This window comes from Syngnathus typhle, linkage group LG2 (assembly GCF_033458585.1).
Source record: "Syngnathus typhle isolate RoL2023-S1 ecotype Sweden linkage group LG2, RoL_Styp_1.0, whole genome shotgun sequence".
NCBI classification, from domain to species: Eukaryota; Metazoa; Chordata; class Actinopteri; order Syngnathiformes; family Syngnathidae; genus Syngnathus; species Syngnathus typhle.
The window spans coordinates 17,211,321-17,232,803 of record NC_083739.1 but is presented as its reverse complement, the minus strand read 5'-3'; the positions used below and the strand labels follow the sequence as shown (position 1 = coordinate 17,232,803).

Here is a 21,483-nt window from a genome sequence, read left to right as displayed (position 1 = left end):
TTTGGGGGAAATTGGATAATTGTACAAAAGATAGGATAGATCGCACAAGCATTCGCCCAAAATTGGTTTTGCATGCCAATTTGCAAATCTGAGAGGATGGCGCCGCGTTGCGGCAAAAATATTGCATAACCAAAAAAAAAAACCACCTGCATGCGAGGACATTATTGGTGTGCAACAGTCTACAGCAAGGCGGCTTAAATTATCCCATAAAATAGTAGTTGCATACATGCTGTTTGAGTAGCATCTCTAAATAGTCAAGTCCAGCAACTTTTTTTGACAATGAACCCCGTAGCTGTTGGCAAGTTGACAAATATCCGCGCCCATTTCTTTTGACTGGCTCACTCTCACTTTTATCAACTGACAACTGTAACTGCCAGAAGCCTCAAAACCTGCTAACAATCTTCATATAAAAACACAATAGGTCCTTTTTCAAAACAAACATTTGAACTTCATGTATTATAAACATACTTTCGACCACATTTCAAGGTTAGAAATGGTGGTGGAAAAATAGTAAGAAAATAATACAATGTTAGTATTTTACAACTTTCTTGCCTACACATTCGTCGCTCACACACACACACACTTTTTGTAAAACTGAGATTTCACTTTATTTTCAAGGGGTATATAAAAACCAGCATGGCAGCAACGAAAATATCAATAATAGCTTTAATGGGTGCATGTTACATTCGGCACTTCTCCCACACAAAAACATACACAACCCGTCTCCCCACCTGAAGTGAGGAATGCAACAGACAACTTGTAAATGCCTTCTGCTATAGTATATTTACAATTCATCCTTCATCGTTTCTGTACATGGTAAAAGTCCTTAAATACGATCAACCAGTGAAGAAGTAACAGGATACAAGTTGGGACATCTCGATTGTTTGTGGGCGTTCCTCCGAGCAGATTTAAAAGGGTATTTTTCTCCTTCCCATAAAAGGCATGTGCATAAAGCACCGTAGTAAAAAGTAAGTCACACACAATTAGATAAGTTAAAAAGTCCATAGCGCCACTTCATTTACATTTTCACACCATAAAACTCTTTCTTCAGCAGGGGTTTCTTTGCAAATAGACACTTGCTCAAAAAAGGTACAAAAAAAAAAAAAAAGGAGCCAGCGAAATGTTCAGGTAACCAATCGGGATTAAGAAAATAAACATAGAATGTGCTCAGTGCATTCAGACTTTCCAAACAGAACAAAATAGACTCGCCTTGTTCCACGTTTGTGATAAATACGATCACATTTGTTACAGTCAAGGCAGTGAGAGGGGCCTTGAACCAAAATTACAGTGACTGAACCCAAAACAATTGTGGGAGTTAACGTGTGGACAAAACTGCACACTTGTCTTTACTTAGAATGTAAAAAATTAGATCTATGCAGCCAGACGTTTTGATATGTATAGAAATAACGCTGTAATGCTTGAGCCAATGCATTAATCGCCAAAACATGACACACAAACTGCTGTGGTTCATTTTAGGGACTTCCGTGAAATGCATAAAGGGTTCCAAGTCATATTTCTTCAGATATTGTTATTGTTACAAAAATGAATTATAATCCAAAATTCCCACAAAACAGTGAACCCAACATTTAGAGGTGTCGCTCTTTCTCTGACCGTCCATGTCATCTTTGGGTAATAGCGTGCCTTTGCGTCCTCGTTACAAACGCACCATTTCATTGCTTGGGAAAGTTGCCATGATCCTCAGAAGGACACGGCTTCACATACCATTGTTAGATAGGAAATATATTGTACAATTGTGACTTGTGTCCTACTATTAGGAGTTAAGTGGCAAAATATTTTTTCTCTAGTAATACTCGGACTTTATCTCATGAAAACTCCTTAATAAAAAAAAGAGACACTATATATCTTTGCAGTGAACTCTGATCACGACAGGCAAGCATCACAGACGGGATTGTATGATTTCATTCTTTAAAATGACAGTGTGGTCTTTAAATGCCATTGATGGAGCGTTTCGGGGGGGGGGGGGGTACGCTTATCTAGGTTGGTTTGACTGGCTAGTGAAGCATACACACACGCAAGAAGCACAGGCACCCAGCAGTGGCTTGAGAACAGGGCCGGTTTAGGCAAGTATAAAACGACTTCCTTATAATAAAACCGCCACCCATTAAAAACAATCATTCAAAACCAATCTGTGTGCAAGTGAGCTGCTGCCATGGCCACCGGTGTGCACAAGGAAGACTTTAGTGTGTTGATGAAATGCTGCATCAGCAGATTCGGAAACATTTCATGTTTCCACCTTGGCAAAGAGTCCACCACCTGTCTTTGGAAATGTGTGTTGGGACACAAGTGCGTGGGGGCCACAAGAAAACCACAGCATGGCAAGCGGAAAGAACATTTTTAGGATGCCCGGAAGGCCGACCATTACGTTTTTGTATTGCAGTTGCGCATGAGAACAAATTGTTGCAAAAGCAGAAACCGAAAGGGCATTTTAGTGTTTCAGAATACAAATGTTTGGGGGAGTTTTTGTTTTAGAGCCTGAAAATGCAAAACGCTGTAAAGCTATAGGACATGTGGGGAAAAAGTGGATGTTTGTTAACACTGTAGCATTAGAAAGAGAAATGGTAGTTTGTAAAAATGGACATGGCTGCTAAACCAAGGGTGGAATGAAGCAACACTGCCGACTAGTGGCCTGGCATGCATATTACAATACTTTCCAAAATGTTTACAGATCTTTGCAATCTGTATTTTTATTGTGGGGCAAACGATCATTATCGCTCTATACTGTACTGACACACTTACATCATAACTCCACGTGCCTTATAGATAGTGATGCGTTTTCTTGCGATATAAGAAAAATCACTGTATTTTTTATACAATCACTACCACTGGCAATAGATTGTATCTTGAGGAAGTGTGATTCCCAGCCCGAGCATGAATCACATACTTGTGAATGCCCACCCAGCAGCACACAAACAAACGTGTATGTCCTCTCATTTCACAGACCACCTTTTTCACACTGAAATGGTAAGTGGGATTATGCCAAGACTTTAGTTACATTAGCGCTATCTTTTCAGGCTCAAACAACAAAACATTGCCGTGTCCAGTTAAAAATAAAAAATAAAGTCACGTATAAACGGCCTCCGAATGAAATGACAGTCATGGCCGTTCACACCATCAATAAACTGTTGTGACCTCGAAATGAAGCCTTTATCTCACACTTCACTCTCAAGTCAGACAGTGTTGAGATATGGATTCATATAAATAACAATGTTGAACAGTATAAATATAAAGATTCTGTGTTGTGGATGACTTATGCACATATAGCATACATATGTGTGTGTCATGTGTGTTAATGTGTACATGTGTGCACTTGTGAGCCAGTGTTAAGACAGGGCAGGGCAGGGACTGTGTTAGAGGTGAGGCTTCCCTTCTCCCACCTCATGGAAGAGGGAGGTGTAAAATTCAGGCTCCAGTTGCTTGTTGCGATACCGCTGCACAATCTCCGTGATTCTTTGCTTCCGCCTCACGTGCGGCGGGTTATACGAGTCACTTTCTAGGCGTTTTCGTCGGCACACGTTGATGATGGTTTGGCGCACCAGAAAGCCTGCCGGGAAGGACGCAGTGGTTAAGTGAAGGTTTTGTTTAGTACTCCTATTGCTACCGCCTGCAGTATCGTGCCAGAAATTGCAATTGTTCGAGTTCGTGTGGTCTGAGTAAGTGCAGTTCAGTTGGAGAGGGAAGTCTGGGCTTCCCTGCTTAAGCTGCTGCACCTGCAACCGGACTCCGGATAAGCGGTAAAAGATGGATGGACTGATGTGGCGTAAAACCTAATTCTCACATTTGATGAACATTTGGGCCTGTTATGTTACTGTATTTGAATGCGGGTAATGATGGCGAGTATTTTATATAGATATGAATTGTTGTTTATTTTTAAGTGGTACTAGATGCTGGTTCTAATCCAATCATGACGCAATAAAGTATTTTTAGTAATGTGATGAAATTTCACAAAATGAGTACACTTTGTTAAAGCCCTAAAAAATAAAGCTCATTAAAGTACTAAGAACACAAATAGAAAATGGAGGCTACTACCTAGCGCCCTGCGGCTGACCACCATGCCATCCACCAGAGGGATCACCATACTAAATTTGCCCACAGCGCCATGCAGTCGGATCCGAAAGAGGCCCGTCTTGAGAGGATGGATGAAGATCAGTGGAACGTCCTTCTCGAGTAACCCTGATCTGAAGCAGGAGCAACATTTATAGCGATGATGTTGCACATAAAATGCAGAATTCGTCTTAATAATATCGAGCATCCTCAATTCGTAACAGTTTCGCTGCTAAAGTGCTGACGTAACCCTTCTTAGCGTCAGCCTGTCACTAATGCATCAGACAAGTCATAACTATGACAAATACTGTGTGAAAAACACTCGGTCACGAATATAAACCCATCAAATTAAAACCAGAAAGCCTAGCGGTAACTGAAATTGCCCTCTTGTATGATAGATGACGTATTCTAACGCATGTTGCCGAGGACTCTGTGTGCAGGAATACAGTTAAACACTTTATAATGTGAACATAATAAATATAAAGGAATTTCCAAATTATTAGTATATGGTGCCATTAAATTAGAACAGACAGTTTGTTATAGACGTTGAATGGCACTTCTAATAATTTATTGGGAAAATGGGGGAAAAAGGTTTCAATTTTAGCATCAGTTTTCTAGCAGCAACTTTCATTCAAAGGTGAGTGTATTGAACTTTGCTGGAAGCCATTATCACTCTTAACTGGAGTCACGTGTTGGCCACAGTTCCTTTTCTTAGCAAGCCTTTGCATATGCTACATGTTCCAATTCCTGTTTTATAGCAACACTTTGCAGAGTTTTTTATTTTTTGTAACAACACTTTCAATTTTGCATCAAAGTTGAGGACAGGGTTATTCTACATTAGCAGTGGCTCGGGGCAATAACGTGACTGTATCCCATGTTCGCTGGCGTGGGTCTGACTAAGACAGTATAAATTATAAATAAATTAACAAATATATAAATAAAATGCTATAAAAACAAAAATGTGAAATCATCTTTGAAACTCATTGTATTCCATCATGGACATACAGGGTCAGTCAATGGCAGTACTGGCTAAAACCAAAGAAATAAAATGGAAAAAACTTACTGTAGCACTCTGGTGGTACAGTTAGGTTAGGGGGGTCTACTTGAGTAATATCATGTTTAGAGTACCTGCAGGAGGTGCTGTTGCTCATGCTTGCTTCTAAACCTGTGCTGGTTTCACCAAGAAGATCAGACAATGGGAAATTTTCTACAAACACAAACAATACTTTTTCAAGAAACCATTTAAGACCACACGATCAAACACTTTTGTAACACAATATATATAGTGGTAACCCCTGAGTGGAATTGCTAGCAAGTTCCAGTACAAACATGCCTACCGATATCATCGAATCGTTCCACCCAGACGACAAACACCTTTGTCTCTGGGCCCAGTGGTGGGAACGATTTTCCGCTTGAAGACCTCTTGGTCTTCACCAAAGGACTCAGCTATAGAAAATCGCAAAAAGACATAACTTCAATTAAACTGTCCTGTCAAAATATTGCCCAATAAATCAAACGTCACCTTTTTGACAGACTCCAGGTTGTCCGAGTGATTAGGGAACAACTCCAGTGTGAGATTCGGCTGTTTGAGTATACTGGGCATAAGGTCCATGTTGGTGTCGGCCTCCAGTGTGCAGTCACTGTGGACTGATGACTCCTCTGTAAAGATAAAACCGTTTTGTAGACTACCCTTATTTCACTTCAATGAGGCCCCAAACTGGGTGTAAGACGTATTGTGATTCTTGATCCTCCGGGTATTTTTAATGAACGCATGTCACAGAAATATTAAGACAACCCGAGAACGGATTAAAATTGTGGGAATGGAAACATTATAAAGTACATCTTTAAACAGAAAGGTAAACAGAAAAATTTTCTGAAATGTGTTCATGTCACTTTGATTTCATACATTTACAGTGAGATCCTTCAAGTTGTCATTGATATAAATACTAACCAGAATGTTCCATTAGCGACGGGACAACAAAGGCAATTTCAGTCAGAGCATCTGCATAGTACAAAACTTTCTTTTCCCCGTTGAACACTGCACCTCCCGTGTCCTCGGGAGTAGCTGCTTCTTCTGTAGAAGAAAGAGACCACCTCAAATTTCTTCATATCACTGAAGTTGACAAGTTGTCCCCGTTTGATTCACTTACCAGTCTGTTGTACGTCATTGTCGGAGCACGAGTTGAGGGACCAGCTCGTATCGAGGTGTCCTGTCCACCCTGGGTGACTTCCTACGTCCACAGGCCAGCCTAAGGACAGAAGGAACTCCAAAAAGTGGGGCTGAACGCTAGCGGATGATTCCACATTCCTCAGGATCTGAAAAGACAGCACAAGAACAGATTTGACTTGAGACTTATTGGTTACAGCATCCATTGCTCAAGTAACATTTGACTAAGGAAAAAAAGTTGACTCTCACACCGTAAAATTGATCCTGGGACTGCTATAAAAATGACATTTTGTAATTAGTTTTCCTCACCTCGTGGCTGCTCTTCTGTCCAGCCCTCATGTAGAAAACAAAGACTGTGTCAAACGGGCGGCAGGGGAGCAGGTCTAGGTAGTTGATGTCATCAAAGAATCCCGGCAAGGATGACTCCAAGCCGATCAGATGAGGAGGTAGACGACTGTTGTTGGGCTCCTGTCAATAAGTCACCAATGTACGTAGGTCAAGTAAGAATCTCGTAACAATCACATAAGCATAGCATTGAGCTAAAAGTGAGCAACTATATAGTGCCCCTACTTAGCTCAACGAGCAGAATTGTTGACAGACCTTGAGCGCCTCCAGAGAAAGAAAACCAAAGTGGGAGAGGAAGAGGCGAGCTGTCTGGAACTCCTGCGAAGGCGGAGGAGGTTTGCAGTCTATCTGTGGGTCAGGGAAAGGCTTGGACTTCCAGATGTCGTCACCGTGCCGCTCCAATGTATTCTCATAATCTATTTGCTTGGTCATCAGAATGCGAAGCTTGTCATGTTGAACTTCCAGCTGAATGAAGAGGATAAGTGGAAACATGTCAAAATGAGATGGGGTGGACAATGTCTAAATGCACAAACCACATTCCCAAGACAGACATCTATTTTCCCAGCGTTGAAACGTTAAAAGCCAAAAGTGGTTATGACTTCATTGTAATAGCATTTCAAATAGATTAATCAGAGGACAAATTTATGTTTACACCAGGAATGGGACATGAGTGGAAATGGGGAAAATTAACCAATTAGGGTTTGGAATACTGTAACCCAACAATTGGCCCGTGTTGCATGGAGACCTTGGCAAAACATTTGCAACTTGTACAATGTTTAAATTGCCAATTTGTCAATGTTCAGCATGATCGAATTCTACCAGGCACCTTTCCTGACACACGTTGGTTGAAACCGTTATGGCTGTTTTCTTGAATCGTTTCAGTGCATCGAGTCTCAGGAATTGAAAAGAAAAAAAAAAACAAGAGCACCACCTCATTTTCCATGTAACCAGACACAAACATTTGACGCTTTTCTTTCCTGCCGCCACCCATTAAATCTTCATTAACTGGCGTGTTGAAAATAACTCGGCATATCTGTAGCGCTCAGATCTTCCTGCCATTCAATAAAACACTCCTGAGTTTATTAGTAACGAAACGTCATTCAGCAATTAGATGTAACAAGCCAAGAGAAGGACAAGACAAATGACAGAAACCTCTCTCACCTCTTTGCTAACAATGTCATCCAGGTCAGGAATGCTAACGTCGGCTTTAACAAGGGGGATCTTGTCCACCTCCTCAGGGAACGGCCTCTGCTTGACGTTGTACTTGATCCCGACATCGTTGTTTGGTGTTGGACGGCCCTCGGGAACAAATACCTGCTGTGGAAGGAAGAGAGGGGTAATGAAGACCACTGGGGTCGTCAGTCTGACTGAACAATTTGGGAAAAATAATCAAATTGTGTTTTGTTTGTTTTTCTCTCTCTCAAAATGCAGCAATCTTCTGTGTGATCTCACCCTTTGACTGGCCCGAGCACCTCTGGGCTGGTGGAAGAGCTGCATGGTCCATGCATGCCTGCCTGCCGTCCCTCGGATCAGAATTGTAACAGACGGGCTGGGGTCTGTCACGGAGTGAGAGAGAAACACCACAGCCTATATAACAAGAGTGGTTCTTCGAAAAATCAAAGGTGAAGAGAAATACTCAATGGCTGACTCTGCTCATTGCCGAGAGGTTGCTCCAACATGGCAAGAATAACCGAGTTGTCCAAGACAAAGTAGCGGAAGTTACTGGCCCCGGTGGCGCTGAGTCGTGCGTAGCGAATTAGGGTGTCTTCGTTGAGCAGACTGCAAGTGGACGCAGGCCCACTCGGAGAGGGGAAAGCTCCCAGGACCTGCATGATACTGAATGACCACACAAGCAAAACAGGAGTTTTTGGGTTGTGGTATATGACGATAAAACGGGCAGGGATATTTTCACATTTCCAGACCATATGCACAGCTGCACAATATTAAAAGATTTTTCCCTACGAATACAACAACATAAGACAAAATGTCAACTCTGATGCTTTTTGATTGCATCTCACCATGATAGCGTGGCCTCAGCTGCATCTTTCACCCTCATTGAAGCGGGGTTGTGTTCCTTCTCCCCTTTGTGTCGCACTTCCTGTTCCTGACGGGACTTGCTGCCAGAAATTCCCAGCTCCACTATCTCCAATACTTCAACCAGACAATCCTAATCCAAAACAAGGTTACACGATATTAAAGGTGAGCTAGTACACGATACCTTTCTAATTTCATATCTGATCAAGCAATTATTTTGTTTGCTCCATTTAAAATGCACCTTTTCATCCAGCATGCCAGGGTGCTCAGTGAGCCACACACAAAGAAACTGGAAGGCAGCTACAATCATGGAGTGAAGGTCCCTGGACTGAAGAGGAGCTGGACGGCTACACTGGTACACAATGTACCCGCATATAGAGCTGACGGCCCGTTTACGATCCGCGGAGTCAACCCCCACCTTGACCTAAACAGAAGACAAAATTATTGCAAGTGTGCTTAAGTGAGTTTGGAAGTGATTTTCTAGTGGTTCTTTATAAATCTTTTTCTAGGGAAAGGATACAATACACCTTTTACTTTTTTTTCTCTTTTCATACATATGGTATAAGGAACTGAACTGGGTTTGGACAATGAGGCATTACCTTGGCAAGGCCAGCCAGGAGTTCCAGGGCAGCTAGTGAAATGCTCATGTCTTGCCTCCATTGGGAATTGAGCCTCTGAGTGACCAGGTGGATGCTACGCACCAACAGGCCTGCCGCTGTATCTGGAAGAGCTAAAACATATAACAGCCCGAAATACCAAATAGAGCACAGCATAGAAAACACCACATTTCATGGAGTTAAAGATGTGCCTTACATCGATAGATTGAAGGAAAAAAATGGGTGAGGGAAAGGAAGCACAGTTTGAGAAGATTTCCCACATATTCAAGCCTAGATGCAATTGGTACAAAAAGGGCAGGGCAATGCTGACATTTGACTTCATTCAATTCTTCTTACTGTTTTCCCCCCACAATCATGTCTGATGTCCCAAATAACTGGATTGTACACACAGTATGTGATCCATTCAAATAAGTGTTGGTGCTCCAAAGGTTTGACTGTACTCTATGAACATTTTTTTTTGTTGGGTAAACTATCACAAAATCATGCTCAAACAGAGGAAGTACAAAAATTGAGTGCGGGGCTAATGTTAACTTTTGACCCCAAGTACTATTAAATGTCATATCAGCAGCAGATTAGTAGTTTGTGACATTCAATCTCAGAAATGCACGCTGCAAACATTGCTCAGCCCTACAGTACATTTGAAAAGGATAACAATATGTTTGGCAGGAGAGTGGGAAAAAAAATCATCTCAGAGACTTCATTTCTTGTGGCAAAAACAGTTAGCACAGCATCACAGCAAATTCACCTACAGAGATATTTTATCCAACGGCTCTTAACTCTGCACACCACTTTAACCACGTTAGCTATAAAGAAGTAAAAATGTTCAATTAGTACATTTCAAATTCTAGGCAAAGACGACATCTAACAATGCTCACACTCACCCAGCAGTGCGAGGCCAAGATGCGTCCAAATTTTTTGGGTGTTCGCAAATGTGTCTAAAATGTGTTTTAGTAGGTTAAAATGTGATTTAATGGTGTTGGAGGGGTACTTTAAAGCAGAAATTATACATCTCTCTATGTGTTAAATCTTTTACATACACCCGACAGGTCAGGGACACAACTCTCTTCGATGATCGAGGGAGCACTGTAATACCATAAACTAAACAAAAGAAGAATAAAAGAGATTTTTTCGTGAATTGACGTCTCCTACCATAGTCTCGAAGGAGTGCCTGGGCAGGACGTTCATAATCTGGGCTGGTTGCCTCCGTGCTGCCCCCACTGCTGAAGCTAATGCCACTGTTATTTCTGCTATGACTCTGGTTTCTCACCGTCACGTGACTGCCATCTATGCTTCCCTAGCAACATTAAAGAAGAGGATTAGAAACCTGCTCCAGCACGTTGCACACGTATACTTCTTTGGAATAAGTTTTTAAAACAAACAAACAAGACCTACTGTTTCAGTCTGTGTGCCTATGGACTCCAACAGTGCAGAGTCTTGAACAATATTTAGCATTGCACCTGAGAAGGGAGAACAGATGAAAATGACAACATTAAAATGACTAAAGGAGTACTGGTTTGGATAATTAATGTTGGTTTGGATGATTACAATGCACAGTAAAAGAGAAGAACAATTTAATAAGACTTAGATGAAGGCTTAGAATAAAGTACAATAGTTCAATTCTCACAATTAATGATTTTTAAATATAAACATAAGGCTATTCTAACAAATCATAGTTATTTATATTGAGCACTATGCTATACTGTAAGTAGCAGAAATTAAATAATTTAGTTGCATTAGAAATAAAATATCGAAACACTTTATCCTATTCTTAAGACTATTGAATATTTCTGTTCATTTGAAAATTGCATCTGCCTTTTTTTATTGTTCGAAATGATGTGTTAAACTGATTTCAAGCATTTTGGGGCACCTACTTTGAAGTAAAGAAAAATATATAGCAGGAGATACCCAAGATGAGCTGTGTGTTGGCAGGGTCGGTCTCTGTCTGCAGGGCTCCGATCAAAACATTGACGAGACGCAGCCTCAGGGACAAAAAAGACACAGGCTGGTCGTGCGGCGATCCGTCTTCCTCGTTAAACTTGCCCTCCAAAAGAACCTTTAAAGAGACACCATCTTTATCAACACTGAAGTGAATGTATTGTGCAGAAGATTGGCCTCCAAAAAGCTTCGGGAATGAATAAACGCTACAATTTACCTCCGATTTGATGTTGCCAAAGTGATGAGGCAGTGGCAGCATTGCCAGCAGAATATTAATGGAGGCTCTCCTCAGATCGGTGGGATTTACATACATCTTGAATTTGGACAGCTCCCTAACAAATGACCACAGCAGGCAGACTTCACCAAACTTCAAGTGATATCCCAAATTTGCCAGTGGAAAGATTTGTGAAAATTAATTATGCCAAAAAAAAAAATCACGGCAAAACATAATTCAGGTTATGATCAGCCTACAAGCACCATGCTACGAGCCTGACCTGTCTGGTACAATAGTCTCCAAAGCCGCTATGAAGTATGGCACAACCACATTGATGCCCTTCAGGTCAGTGCAGAAGAGAGAGGAAGAATTAAGAATGATGGAGGCCAGGACAGGTCTACAGATGAAATCAGAGATCTGGAGACCTTGAATCAGCACCATGTAGAACCTGTTGGTGAGGAGAACAGAATTCTCAATACTGGGCAAACCGTTGAAATAAAATTCATGAGCTTCAATTCAACTCTGTTCCTTTAAGTAGGGATGGGCACAGTACTGAAATCAATAAATGAGCGTCTATTGAGGGAATATTCCCCACTACAAAGCAGTCTGAAAATGTTACCTGGAGAGGTAAACAGGCAGAATTTCTTCACTGGTTTTCTTGCTACAGAAGATGCGGCAGAGAGTCCCGCAGGCCTCAGCCCGGCCTGCCTCATAGCTCTCCGGAAACTCGTTTGCATCAAACATGGGATTGGACACCATTGAGTCGCTGGACATTTGGGAACCTTTCCTTCTCAGCTCCAGTCCTACTTGTGTAGCTATTGCTGTATAGGGTGGGAAAAGACAGAATGAAAGCAACCTGAATTGCAAGGTGGCTTTTTCATGAACGTGACTAGTGCTCATGCACATACTGTACAGGCAAACTTAAATGTTAGCACCAAAAGAAATAAAGAACACCATCAAAAGAAACCAAAATTGCTATCACATCCAAATAAACTTAATACATCCATGACAATCCACACACTCCCATAATTCAAGAGCATACAACAGAGGGAATTCTGACACAAAGAGTTTGCCGTCCAGGGACATAAAACATGAGCGAGTAAAGTTTCAAAACCACAAAACAAAATCCCTGTGTCAGCTTTCTGGCTTTTGTAATTAAATGACTACCACTCAGGGTACAGATCATTCACTTCATGCATTGAGGAACCAAACCAGTAAAACCAGAGCTCAAGTCAAACTGACAAAACAAAATGAAGCTGAACTTGAGATGAGCTGAAGCCAATAGGAAGGATTAGAGTGGCCGAATGGAAAAAAACAAATAAAACAGACTGGCAACGTTATGGTCGAGATAAGTTGTCAGTTGATGAAACTCTTTCCATCACCTCCAGAGGACGCTGAGATAACACTGATGGAGTTGTTTTGGTTTGTTTTAGCGGGAGAATGGAGAGTGACAACATAAAACGATGGCAAGTAATGGCAATGATCATGGGGGAACTCAACTCAAAAACAGGAAGACTGGTCAAGAAACGCAAATCAAGTGAGGGAAAACAAAGCTGCTGTTCCTACTTACAAGATTTATAAGAAAGGAGAATTTGGATAAAAGAGGCTGCAAGATAACAGAAATAGTGGAGAGACACAAAATCAAAGCACAGCCAATTCATTTAAGGCATGAATTGAGGTTTTGTTGTTGTTGCTGTCCTCGGCAAATGACAAATACAAGTGACTCACTATAATCAGACACTGGCGAAGCGTAGACAGGACACTCCACAAAGAGAAAGCGGCGACGAAAGCGAGGGACCAACAAAAACAACCATGCATACTGTCACTCAGTGCGCTTAGAACAGGGGTGGGCAAACTACGGCCCGCGGGCCACATCCGGCCCACGGGACCGTTTAATCCGGCCCGCCAACCCTGAAAAAAATTGTATTATTAAACTTTTTTTTTTTTGGTCATTTTGCCTGCAATGACTGCGTTTCCCCAGTAGATGGGGGAAGCGCTCGCCTGCGCATTTACTACCGGAAGCCGTGTCAGAAAGCTCGGTGCACACTCAAGTGCGTATACGTACTCAGTAGTACGGAGTTGGCGCACTCGCGCTCTATTTGTATCAGTCCCGAATTTAGAGCGTGGGCTGTGACGACAGCATTCTTGTAATTCGCGCGCTGAGCTTCCAGGTGCAGTTTTGCGCTAAAGCCACCCACAAACCTTCCCCTGGAATCCTTCCATTAAAATGAGTCGCCCAAGGTGGACACAGTGCCGAGCATTTAAAAGAGAGTGGCCAATTTGGCTCGACGTACGCGACGTGACGTTCAGCCACATGAACGTCAACATCAACCCGTCACAGATCGAGGTAAACGGACCAACACCTCGGATCTCGCCTAAGAATTGCCACAACAAATTTTACTCCAGACTATGACGCACTAGCAAAAAAGGGAGACCAACAACACTGTTCCCACTGAAAATGAAGGGGAGGCATTTTGAATATGATTTGTACACATCGCAGGGATTGAAACTAGCGACCATTCTCGTTTTCAAACAATGCAGGATGCTCAAGGACATTGATGCACCACTTGTTTGCGACTAATCTTAACCTGTAAAGTTCTTAAGGCTTACTTTAAGGAAGTGTTTCTCGTTTCCTCACCTCTGTTACAAGGTGTTTGTGAGTTAAAACTCTGCTCTGATTTTCAGATACCCCTCACTGTGTTGCCGTTTTGATTACTTTATTTGGATGTATGCGTTCACCGATTCTTCAAGATAATATATTTGGTCAGAATGTTTGCCGTTTGATGTGATCTCATAAGATCTTTCATTAATCTGACCTGCAGGCACTGAAGTGATGGAGACTGTTATTCATAATAACAGTCTCGTATTTTATGAGAATCACTGATAGCAGTTTTTTAGTGAATTATTATTATTATTTTTTAATGCTGTTAATAAATGCATTTGTTTTCAAAAAACTTGTTTGGAATATCCATGCTTTACTACCTACTAAAGGCCAAAATCTTTTATGCAATGACCTTTACAGGTCGCTTATATTAATTCACACAAACACTACGTCCATCTGCTCCTGGTTCGGCCCTCCGGTCCAAATTTAGAACCCAGTTCGGCCCGCGAGTCAAAAAGTTTGCCCACCCCTGGCTTAGAATTACAGTATACTGCCCCCCCCCCCCCCCCCCCCCCTGGAAGGTATCCCCCGCCTAAAACGAGGGTTCATTGTGGTCAGGTTTACATTGTTGGGTGATGTAATAGAATTGAAATCTGGTGATTATTTTATCGCGAAACCCTTCACACATCGAAAGGCCCCAAAAAGGTTTCTAAGTCAATGGCTGAAAACGAAAAAGGCAAGAACACCCCAACAACATACAGTTTAAATAAAATAAGACACAAAAACCACAGAAAAACACCACAAAAAGAGGCAGATTAACTGACCAGCAGCAAAACACCCACCTGCCCATGCATGGAATGGAAAGGATAAGAGTGGGGTTTCGTCTCATGCCTTACCAGTCATGCTGGGGTCTCGGCTGAGGCCGCTGTGGAGTTTACAGTGCACCAAGGCGGCGTCGAACAACCATTGGCCAAACAAGTTGAGGATGCTGTTGACTTTTGGCCGCGCCGGAGCAGGGAGCGGCCGCGACTCCCAACTACTCTGGTTTGGGCTGGACAGCAGGGTCGGTGACGAAGAGGTCTGTTGCTGCTGCGATGCTTTTGTTGGTTGACTCGCACTACCCTGCATTGGTCATATTCAATGAATGAATAAGAATTCAGATGGCAAATCCACACATCTTCAGCCATCTCAGGAGGCTGGCGTGTTATCCACCGCTGCCCCTCTGAAGATGGTCACATGACCAAACCAAGAAAACAGGTGAACTGTGACATTTTGCAATGCAAGCCTGAGAGCAGTCTGATGTCATTTTCAGGTGACAGCAGATGTCAAAATGGCTGCTCCCCGAGTTGGATGAGAAAGTATGTATTGATCTGCTTAATTCTTCGTCTGACACAATATTAGTCAGAATACCACGTTGGGACTTGTGGTGGCATAAAGAACCTATTACTGCAAAGAAAATGTGTGACTTAAGTTCCTTTTTAATAAGTGACGGAGGTCATCCAAAAAGCCTCCCATGTCTCATTCATAAACTGTCACGAACGAAAAAAAGTGGACCACTAACACGGCTGTGCAATTAAGATCAAGAAAAAAAAAAAAATCTAAAAGTCAATCACATAACACGGTGCCTGAGTTGAACTTACAGTAGAACTCTTGCTTGTGGTTTTGGTGACAACCGTGTGCCGCTGTTTGCGGCTGTGAGGGGGCGTGGTGTTGGCAATGGAGGGAGGTGGAGACATGCTCATTCTGTTGACTGGGGTGGGCGGGGCACTGTCAGCTCGAGGACGGGATATGCCTGATGAGACGGAAAGATCAAATGAGGTAATGCTTTTCTGGAAGAGCTGGGCTGGGAAGACAAGTGTGACAATAAAGCACTTTTTCTTTGCCGTTAGGAGAGAAGGAGACAAAATGACAATAGAATCTGGGAGTTGATTTTAGGCAGAATTAATTTGTTAACATGCCAGACAAGTGGTTAGAACCAAATCATAGGTGCTTGATATTCATCCTGATTGACTGTTCCTTGCCCACAAATGAGACCTTGCAGGGGTTACAGATTCACCTGCAAGGTGGTCTGAACTCCAGTTGTTAAATTCATCACCACCAATGAACAGTTGAATTTGATCATATTATACAACACGGTAGGTGGTGTCTGTACCATGGGAACGCAGCACCGGACAAAAAGAGAACACCCTCTCCCGCACATCTCTCTTTTCAACTGAGACACCTACAGTATAGAGAAAAAATACACACCGACACGTGATTCTGATGATTTTACTGACATCGGGATTTTCCGCACGGCAGAGCTAAAGTAACTGCCATTACGTACGATTAAAAAATAAATAAATAAATAAAAAAAAGGAAACCTTGGAATTCTTGCAGACTTTGCCTATCCTGGTTAGGTTACATAGTTTGTTAAGTTTCAATTATATTCATATTACTTGTATGCATGTACTATGATGTTGGACATGTAAATGTTAAAAAACAAAAATTGGTGAGTTTATGGACAACACTGTGGATCTATTTGGAAGATTCATATCGACTTACCAAGGAAGGCATCGACAAGGCAGCTGACCCCCCTCATGGCCCTGAAGAAAATCTGGGGCAGTTGCTTGAGACAGGGATGAAGAACCACCTCGTGTGGGATGCTGCTGGAGTTGAGAAATTGTTCTTGGAACTTGGGAGTGGTGCTCACTATCGCCGGATTGCTCAGGTCCACTGGATTGCTAAGAACAAAAATTGCAATGCAATTATTTCAGGAAATGTCAGTGCCTTAGCCACAGACATGACTCATGATTAGATAGAAATGGGACAATTATAATGCGTACATCATATTACATTCTATTTTTAACATCCAGAGTGAAACTTTTAAAAGAAAACAAGTGTTTTTGTTTTGACTGGTCTGCTTTCTATGGCATCACAATGTGAGAATTTTAAAATATTTCTTGAGTTGTATAAATTAATTCTGTAATTATAACATTACAATGTAAATAGGTGAAGGTTTGAAAATCTAGAATTTAAAGTTCAGCACACAGTGCAGATCATGATCTAATTGGAAACGAGTGGATCAACACATGAATACAACCCAAATATTTTTTATTATATAGGGTAGTTATGGGAGGCTTTTGGTACCCCGACAGCACCACAACTCTCGTCACTCCCAACACAAACACAGGCTCAACGGAGAAAGGGCAGCACGTGCTCTGGCATTGGGCGAACTTCATGTACCTGAGCATGTGGAGAAAACGATACCACGCCTGTGCCACACAGTCATTGTCCATCTCTAAAGGGATCAGGTTGGCATCCTCATCAGGAACTTTAAAAGCTGGGAAGGAGGGCCCATGGGTGAAGCGCAGAAGTCTGAACAGAGAATGGCAAACAAAAGACTGTTTACACAATACTCAAGTAGAGGACACCAAATAACCTTTATTCCAACGGCCATTGTTACTAAACAGTATTACTGTACAACTACATATTGCAACCCCCCCCTTAAAATACCCAACCAATAAAGAAAACAAATGAACTAATGACTACTAGTCTGTTAGCCTGGGAAATAGCACAGCACAAAATATCAATTACCTGTCCCAACATGCTCATTGTTTTCTTATTTAGTTTTGAATCGGCGGAGCAACAGAGCTTCTTTTCAAACACAGAGCGAGTGTGACTGTTTATCACTGCAAAACGACCTTGTACGACATGTTAAGCACTCAAAAGCACTTACTCCTTAACTACTAACCTGGAGGTGAGGGCACAGGCTACGCGGCTCCACTGCTCTACAACTGGTGGATGATGTCTCCAGTTGGCCAGCATCTCCTTCGCCGTTTTCCAGTATGGCGGCGTGGGAAAGCAGCGGGCGCACGCCAGAAGCCACACCTCAAACAGCACGCCCATTAACTTTTCGGCTAGTTTCTCTGCCACGCCCACTGGTAAACGAGAAGTTAGGTTGTGGTAGTTAGCAAGGCAATGCAAGCTTAGGTTTTCGAACTGCAACCTCATGCTTAAAAACGGATAGGCCTCTCCCATGAATAGGGAGTACGTTCATCGAGTCTGCAATTGATGTACAGGAATTACCTCCAACGGTGGGCGGAGCAAGCAAGGTGTCATTAATACGAAGCAAGAAGAGTAGCAGCACCTCCCAGGTCTCCCTCACCATACAAAGAGATTCTCGTGCTAGTTTTTGGACAGCAGTCAGGACTTGCTGGCATAGCCTGATATGATTCAAGCTGTGCTGGTCAGGCCTGGAGGACGATTCAATGTGATTACAGCATGTGGAAGGAGTCTTTCAAACTTTCAATAATCCAACTGAATATTTTGTACCCATAACTTACTTTAAATTAATTTCAATCCGTTTTGTTGAACAGTTGTGAACAAAAGGTCATACATAAAACGGGCTCCAGCCAAATATCAACAGCGAATGCCAAAATGTCCAAGACACATATTGGGGACGTACGTACCTTGGCACAAAGACATTGTGGAGATGTTTCAGGATGGTCTGCACATACATATTGGGCTCTTTGACCACAGGCTGAGGCATGGAGTCCCTGGGTGACACGAGGGCCATCATCCAGTCCGTGTACACATCAACACACAGCTTGACAGTGTCACCCTCGAGGGGAAGGGTGAGGCCGTAACACAGCACCTCCATGGTCCATTTCACCTTGGGAGCCAAACAGTTACCATTTGTAATGGGCACGTTTATTCTAGAATTGTATTGTTTGCACGTTTTAACAATATATGGTGCACAAATTATTGTATTGCTTGAAAGACAAATATTTCTTTTAGGAAGAAGCTCAAGGCACAGCTTTGTATTCTATAATTGCCAACTATCATTAAAATTGATAAGTTATACTTTGCTTATGAACCGAAGTTTTATTTTTTTTTAGACTTGCATGACAGTTAGTTATTAAACCATTGCCCGCACAGACAGGAACGGTTTTATGACGATGACAGATATTTTCAATATACTGTATTGTTTCTAAAGAAAACCAAAGTGAAGCACAACCTTAAAGCGTCGTTTGTGTTTGCCTTTGAAGCTGCACTGTCAAATTCATCAGATGCGTCAACCAAAGCATCGATAGTTCTACCAAAGCGGTTGTTTCGGAACTTTAAGGTAATCGGATTCTAATCTAACAGATGGCAGACTTCCCGGGGGCATTCCGAACCTACGCAGCGCACGGGCCTCTCTCACCTCCTTGTCCGTCTTGAGGATGTTCTCGGTGGCGACAGGGCTGACAGCCGTGCAGAGCGGCTTGACCACAGCGTTGGCCACCTCGGTGCCCACGTTGGTGGGGTAGGAATGCAGGACACTGAGGTGGCCCTGGTCGCTTTGCACCACCAGCTGCAGCGAGCGCCACTCTGAGTACATGGTGCCGGCGTTTGCTGCTCTTCTACTCGCACCTCATACTCACACCTGCGGACACACGTTCAAAAATTCTGAAAAGTGCTTTATTTTGATGCATGATATATTTACCTAACTCCCTTGCTACACCTTGATCAACGATTGAAGGTCCATGTAGCTGAAGCTAGAGGACCACAAATGTAAACAACATGACGGAGCCAAAGTGGTAAGACAAGTGGGGGCCAAAGAAAGAAAACCATAATTTGATAGTTTGGCCTTGGTTTAAGACCACTAGGTACTTTTTAAAAATGTTATGTGTATTTAGTGTTTATTCATTTTACTGTGTTTTCTATATAAAATGTTGAGAAGAGTAAAGAAAACAAAATGGACATTCATTGCATTTTAAATATACGTAGGACTAGTGGTCTGAAAAAAAAAAAGAAGAATTTGAAGTAGAAAATCTGTTTGGATTTAAAAGATGCACGTGCATCGAAATGAAACAAATTATTCTACTTTGAAATAATCGTCTTTCATTGGAAAAATATTTACATATTTTATTTTACACATCTTATTTAATAGTCAACATTTCATTCTTTTATACATGTTAATTATCTTAATAATGTTGATATTGCCATACTGTTCAACAACCATACCGCACATTTTTCCCTATAGCCCTACTGACAAGTCTATTCATACACTTGTAAAACAAGAAACTCATTGACAACCATATTGAATCGAATTGTAGTCCCACTAAACTGAACCAAATTCAATCATTCCACAAGTGAAACCGTCCTCGAATAGTATCGCACTCCATGTATTAAGATACGGGCGAGATGTACGTCCCTAATAGGTGCTAGGCATAAGACAGCAGAAGAAGTCCGTATTTCTTGTAACTTGTCAGAACTTTATATGTGCCATTGTCTTCAAAGAACGCTATATTTGATTGGAGAAAATGTTATTGTAGCTTTTACCATGTTTATTACCATGTGACGCCATGGAAAAGCTATGCAAAACTATTCAAGTAAATTAACTGCAAAGAAACAACATTTACCAGATTTATACAGATTTTGGATTCTTGACTGAACCAGTCCAAACTACAGTGAGACCACCAATTCATCAGTTCGTGCACTGATGCACTCATTACCAATCAAATAAAATATGTCTTCCCGTTTCCATTACACCCAACATATTAGAGTCACTACGACCATTTAATGCACATCGCTGTACAGTTGCCTGTCATACGTTTCTGTTACCATGATTGGTCACAATAACTAGTTAGCTGCAAATATTTCGTTAAATGCAAAGTTGAACCAATTCAGTTGCGCGTGACAAAACAGATAAATATAAAAAGAGAGAGTACCATTTGCTCATGGGTTAACTCTATGCACACACAAAAAAATACATGCCAGGAAATAAATGCTAACTGATGTGCATTCTGTGGAGTTTGACAGTAAACCGGGGCTCATCAGGCATGTCTCATATCTATATATAATTGTTACATTGTCCCGATATGCTCGAATGTGTCAATGAACGGGAAGAAATGATCAGCGAATGCTAAGCTTGGGGTCAGAATTTCAACCAGGAAACGGGACCATTAGCTTGCTGATGCTAGCTAGCGAGAACAACGCAATATGTAAGATTAGCTCCCTCACGATAGCCACTGCTTGGCATCTGCGGTACGGTACAAACAAGAGCAGATGTAGTCGAGCGCAGAGACCATTACAGTTCTTCCAAAGCAACGCTGTAGTTTATTCGACTTGCAATCAAGCTTTTGCCGAGTTAGCGCCATCGTTGACATTAGCCTTGTCATCGGTGCTCAGCAAGCAAACGGAACTGAACTGCTTTCGTTTGCCTAATACGCAACGAGTATTTTCACTTTACCTGGCCCAAATGGGGATGTCATAGCAGGTCTCCGAAATGCGCAGTTTGTGCTCCAGGTTATTGCCTGGGTTTAAACCCTAATAGCCTCCATCTTCGCAATGTCAAGACTGGAATAGTGCAGCTTGACACGGGAGACGGGATGTGATAGTGACGCCTCCAACTGGTTGCTAAATAAACAGCAGCGGACTTCGCCTCAAAGTACGTACGCTCCTCGTGTTACGACGCTTTCGTTCCGCCGTAAAACGAAGCACTCACGTAGAGCCACACATGGCGAGGGGAAAATGCCCCAAACGC

At 42.1% G+C, this 21,483-nt stretch overlaps 1 protein-coding gene across 11 annotated transcripts; it reads right to left on the bottom strand.

Annotated features, from left to right (window-relative positions):
• Nucleotides 1-652: 652 nt before the first annotated feature.
• ralgapb (Ral GTPase activating protein non-catalytic subunit beta) lies at nucleotides 653-21,348 on the bottom strand. Of its 11 annotated transcripts, none has more exons than XM_061304787.1 (32): nucleotides 21,190-21,348; nucleotides 19,159-19,380; nucleotides 18,425-18,627; nucleotides 18,042-18,208; nucleotides 17,707-17,893; nucleotides 17,199-17,330; nucleotides 16,518-16,696; nucleotides 16,129-16,197; nucleotides 15,617-15,768; nucleotides 14,873-15,098; nucleotides 11,994-12,195; nucleotides 11,655-11,822; nucleotides 11,378-11,492; nucleotides 11,131-11,278; nucleotides 10,618-10,682; nucleotides 10,375-10,519; nucleotides 9,975-10,028; nucleotides 9,208-9,338; nucleotides 8,850-9,032; nucleotides 8,593-8,741; nucleotides 8,223-8,410; nucleotides 8,027-8,130; nucleotides 7,736-7,891; nucleotides 6,830-7,039; nucleotides 6,539-6,697; nucleotides 6,213-6,378; nucleotides 6,014-6,136; nucleotides 5,585-5,721; nucleotides 5,400-5,508; nucleotides 5,191-5,269; nucleotides 4,048-4,196; nucleotides 653-3,562 (listed from the first exon to the last, which is right to left on the bottom strand). In XM_061304787.1, exons 2-32 carry the CDS (start codon nucleotides 19,333-19,335, stop codon nucleotides 3,369-3,371), a joined length of 4,626 nt encoding a protein of 1,541 aa, XP_061160771.1. In that variant the 5' UTR covers nucleotides 19,336-19,380; nucleotides 21,190-21,348; the 3' UTR covers nucleotides 653-3,368. The 11 variants fall into 11 exon arrangements, with proteins under 11 accessions (XP_061160771.1, XP_061160778.1, XP_061160785.1 ...); XM_061304794.1 differs by having other exon boundaries at nucleotides 7,736-7,888; XM_061304801.1 differs by having other exon boundaries at nucleotides 9,208-9,329.
• Nucleotides 21,349-21,483: the final 135 nt, after the last annotated feature.

Excerpts from the sequence above, each read along its gene's own strand:
- ralgapb (XM_061304787.1), bottom strand. The coding sequence starts at position 19,335 with ATGTACTCAGAGTGGCGCTCGCTGCAGCTGGTGGTGCAAAGCGACCAG. Across the intron at positions 11,823-11,993 it reads CTGCCTGTTTACCTCTCCAG|GTTCTACATGGTGCTGATTC; the intron begins GTAACATTTTCA and ends CCTCACCAACAG. Across the intron at positions 11,493-11,654 it reads GAGACTATTGTACCAGACAG|GGAGCTGTCCAAATTCAAGA; the intron begins GTCAGGCTCGTA and ends GTCATTTGTTAG.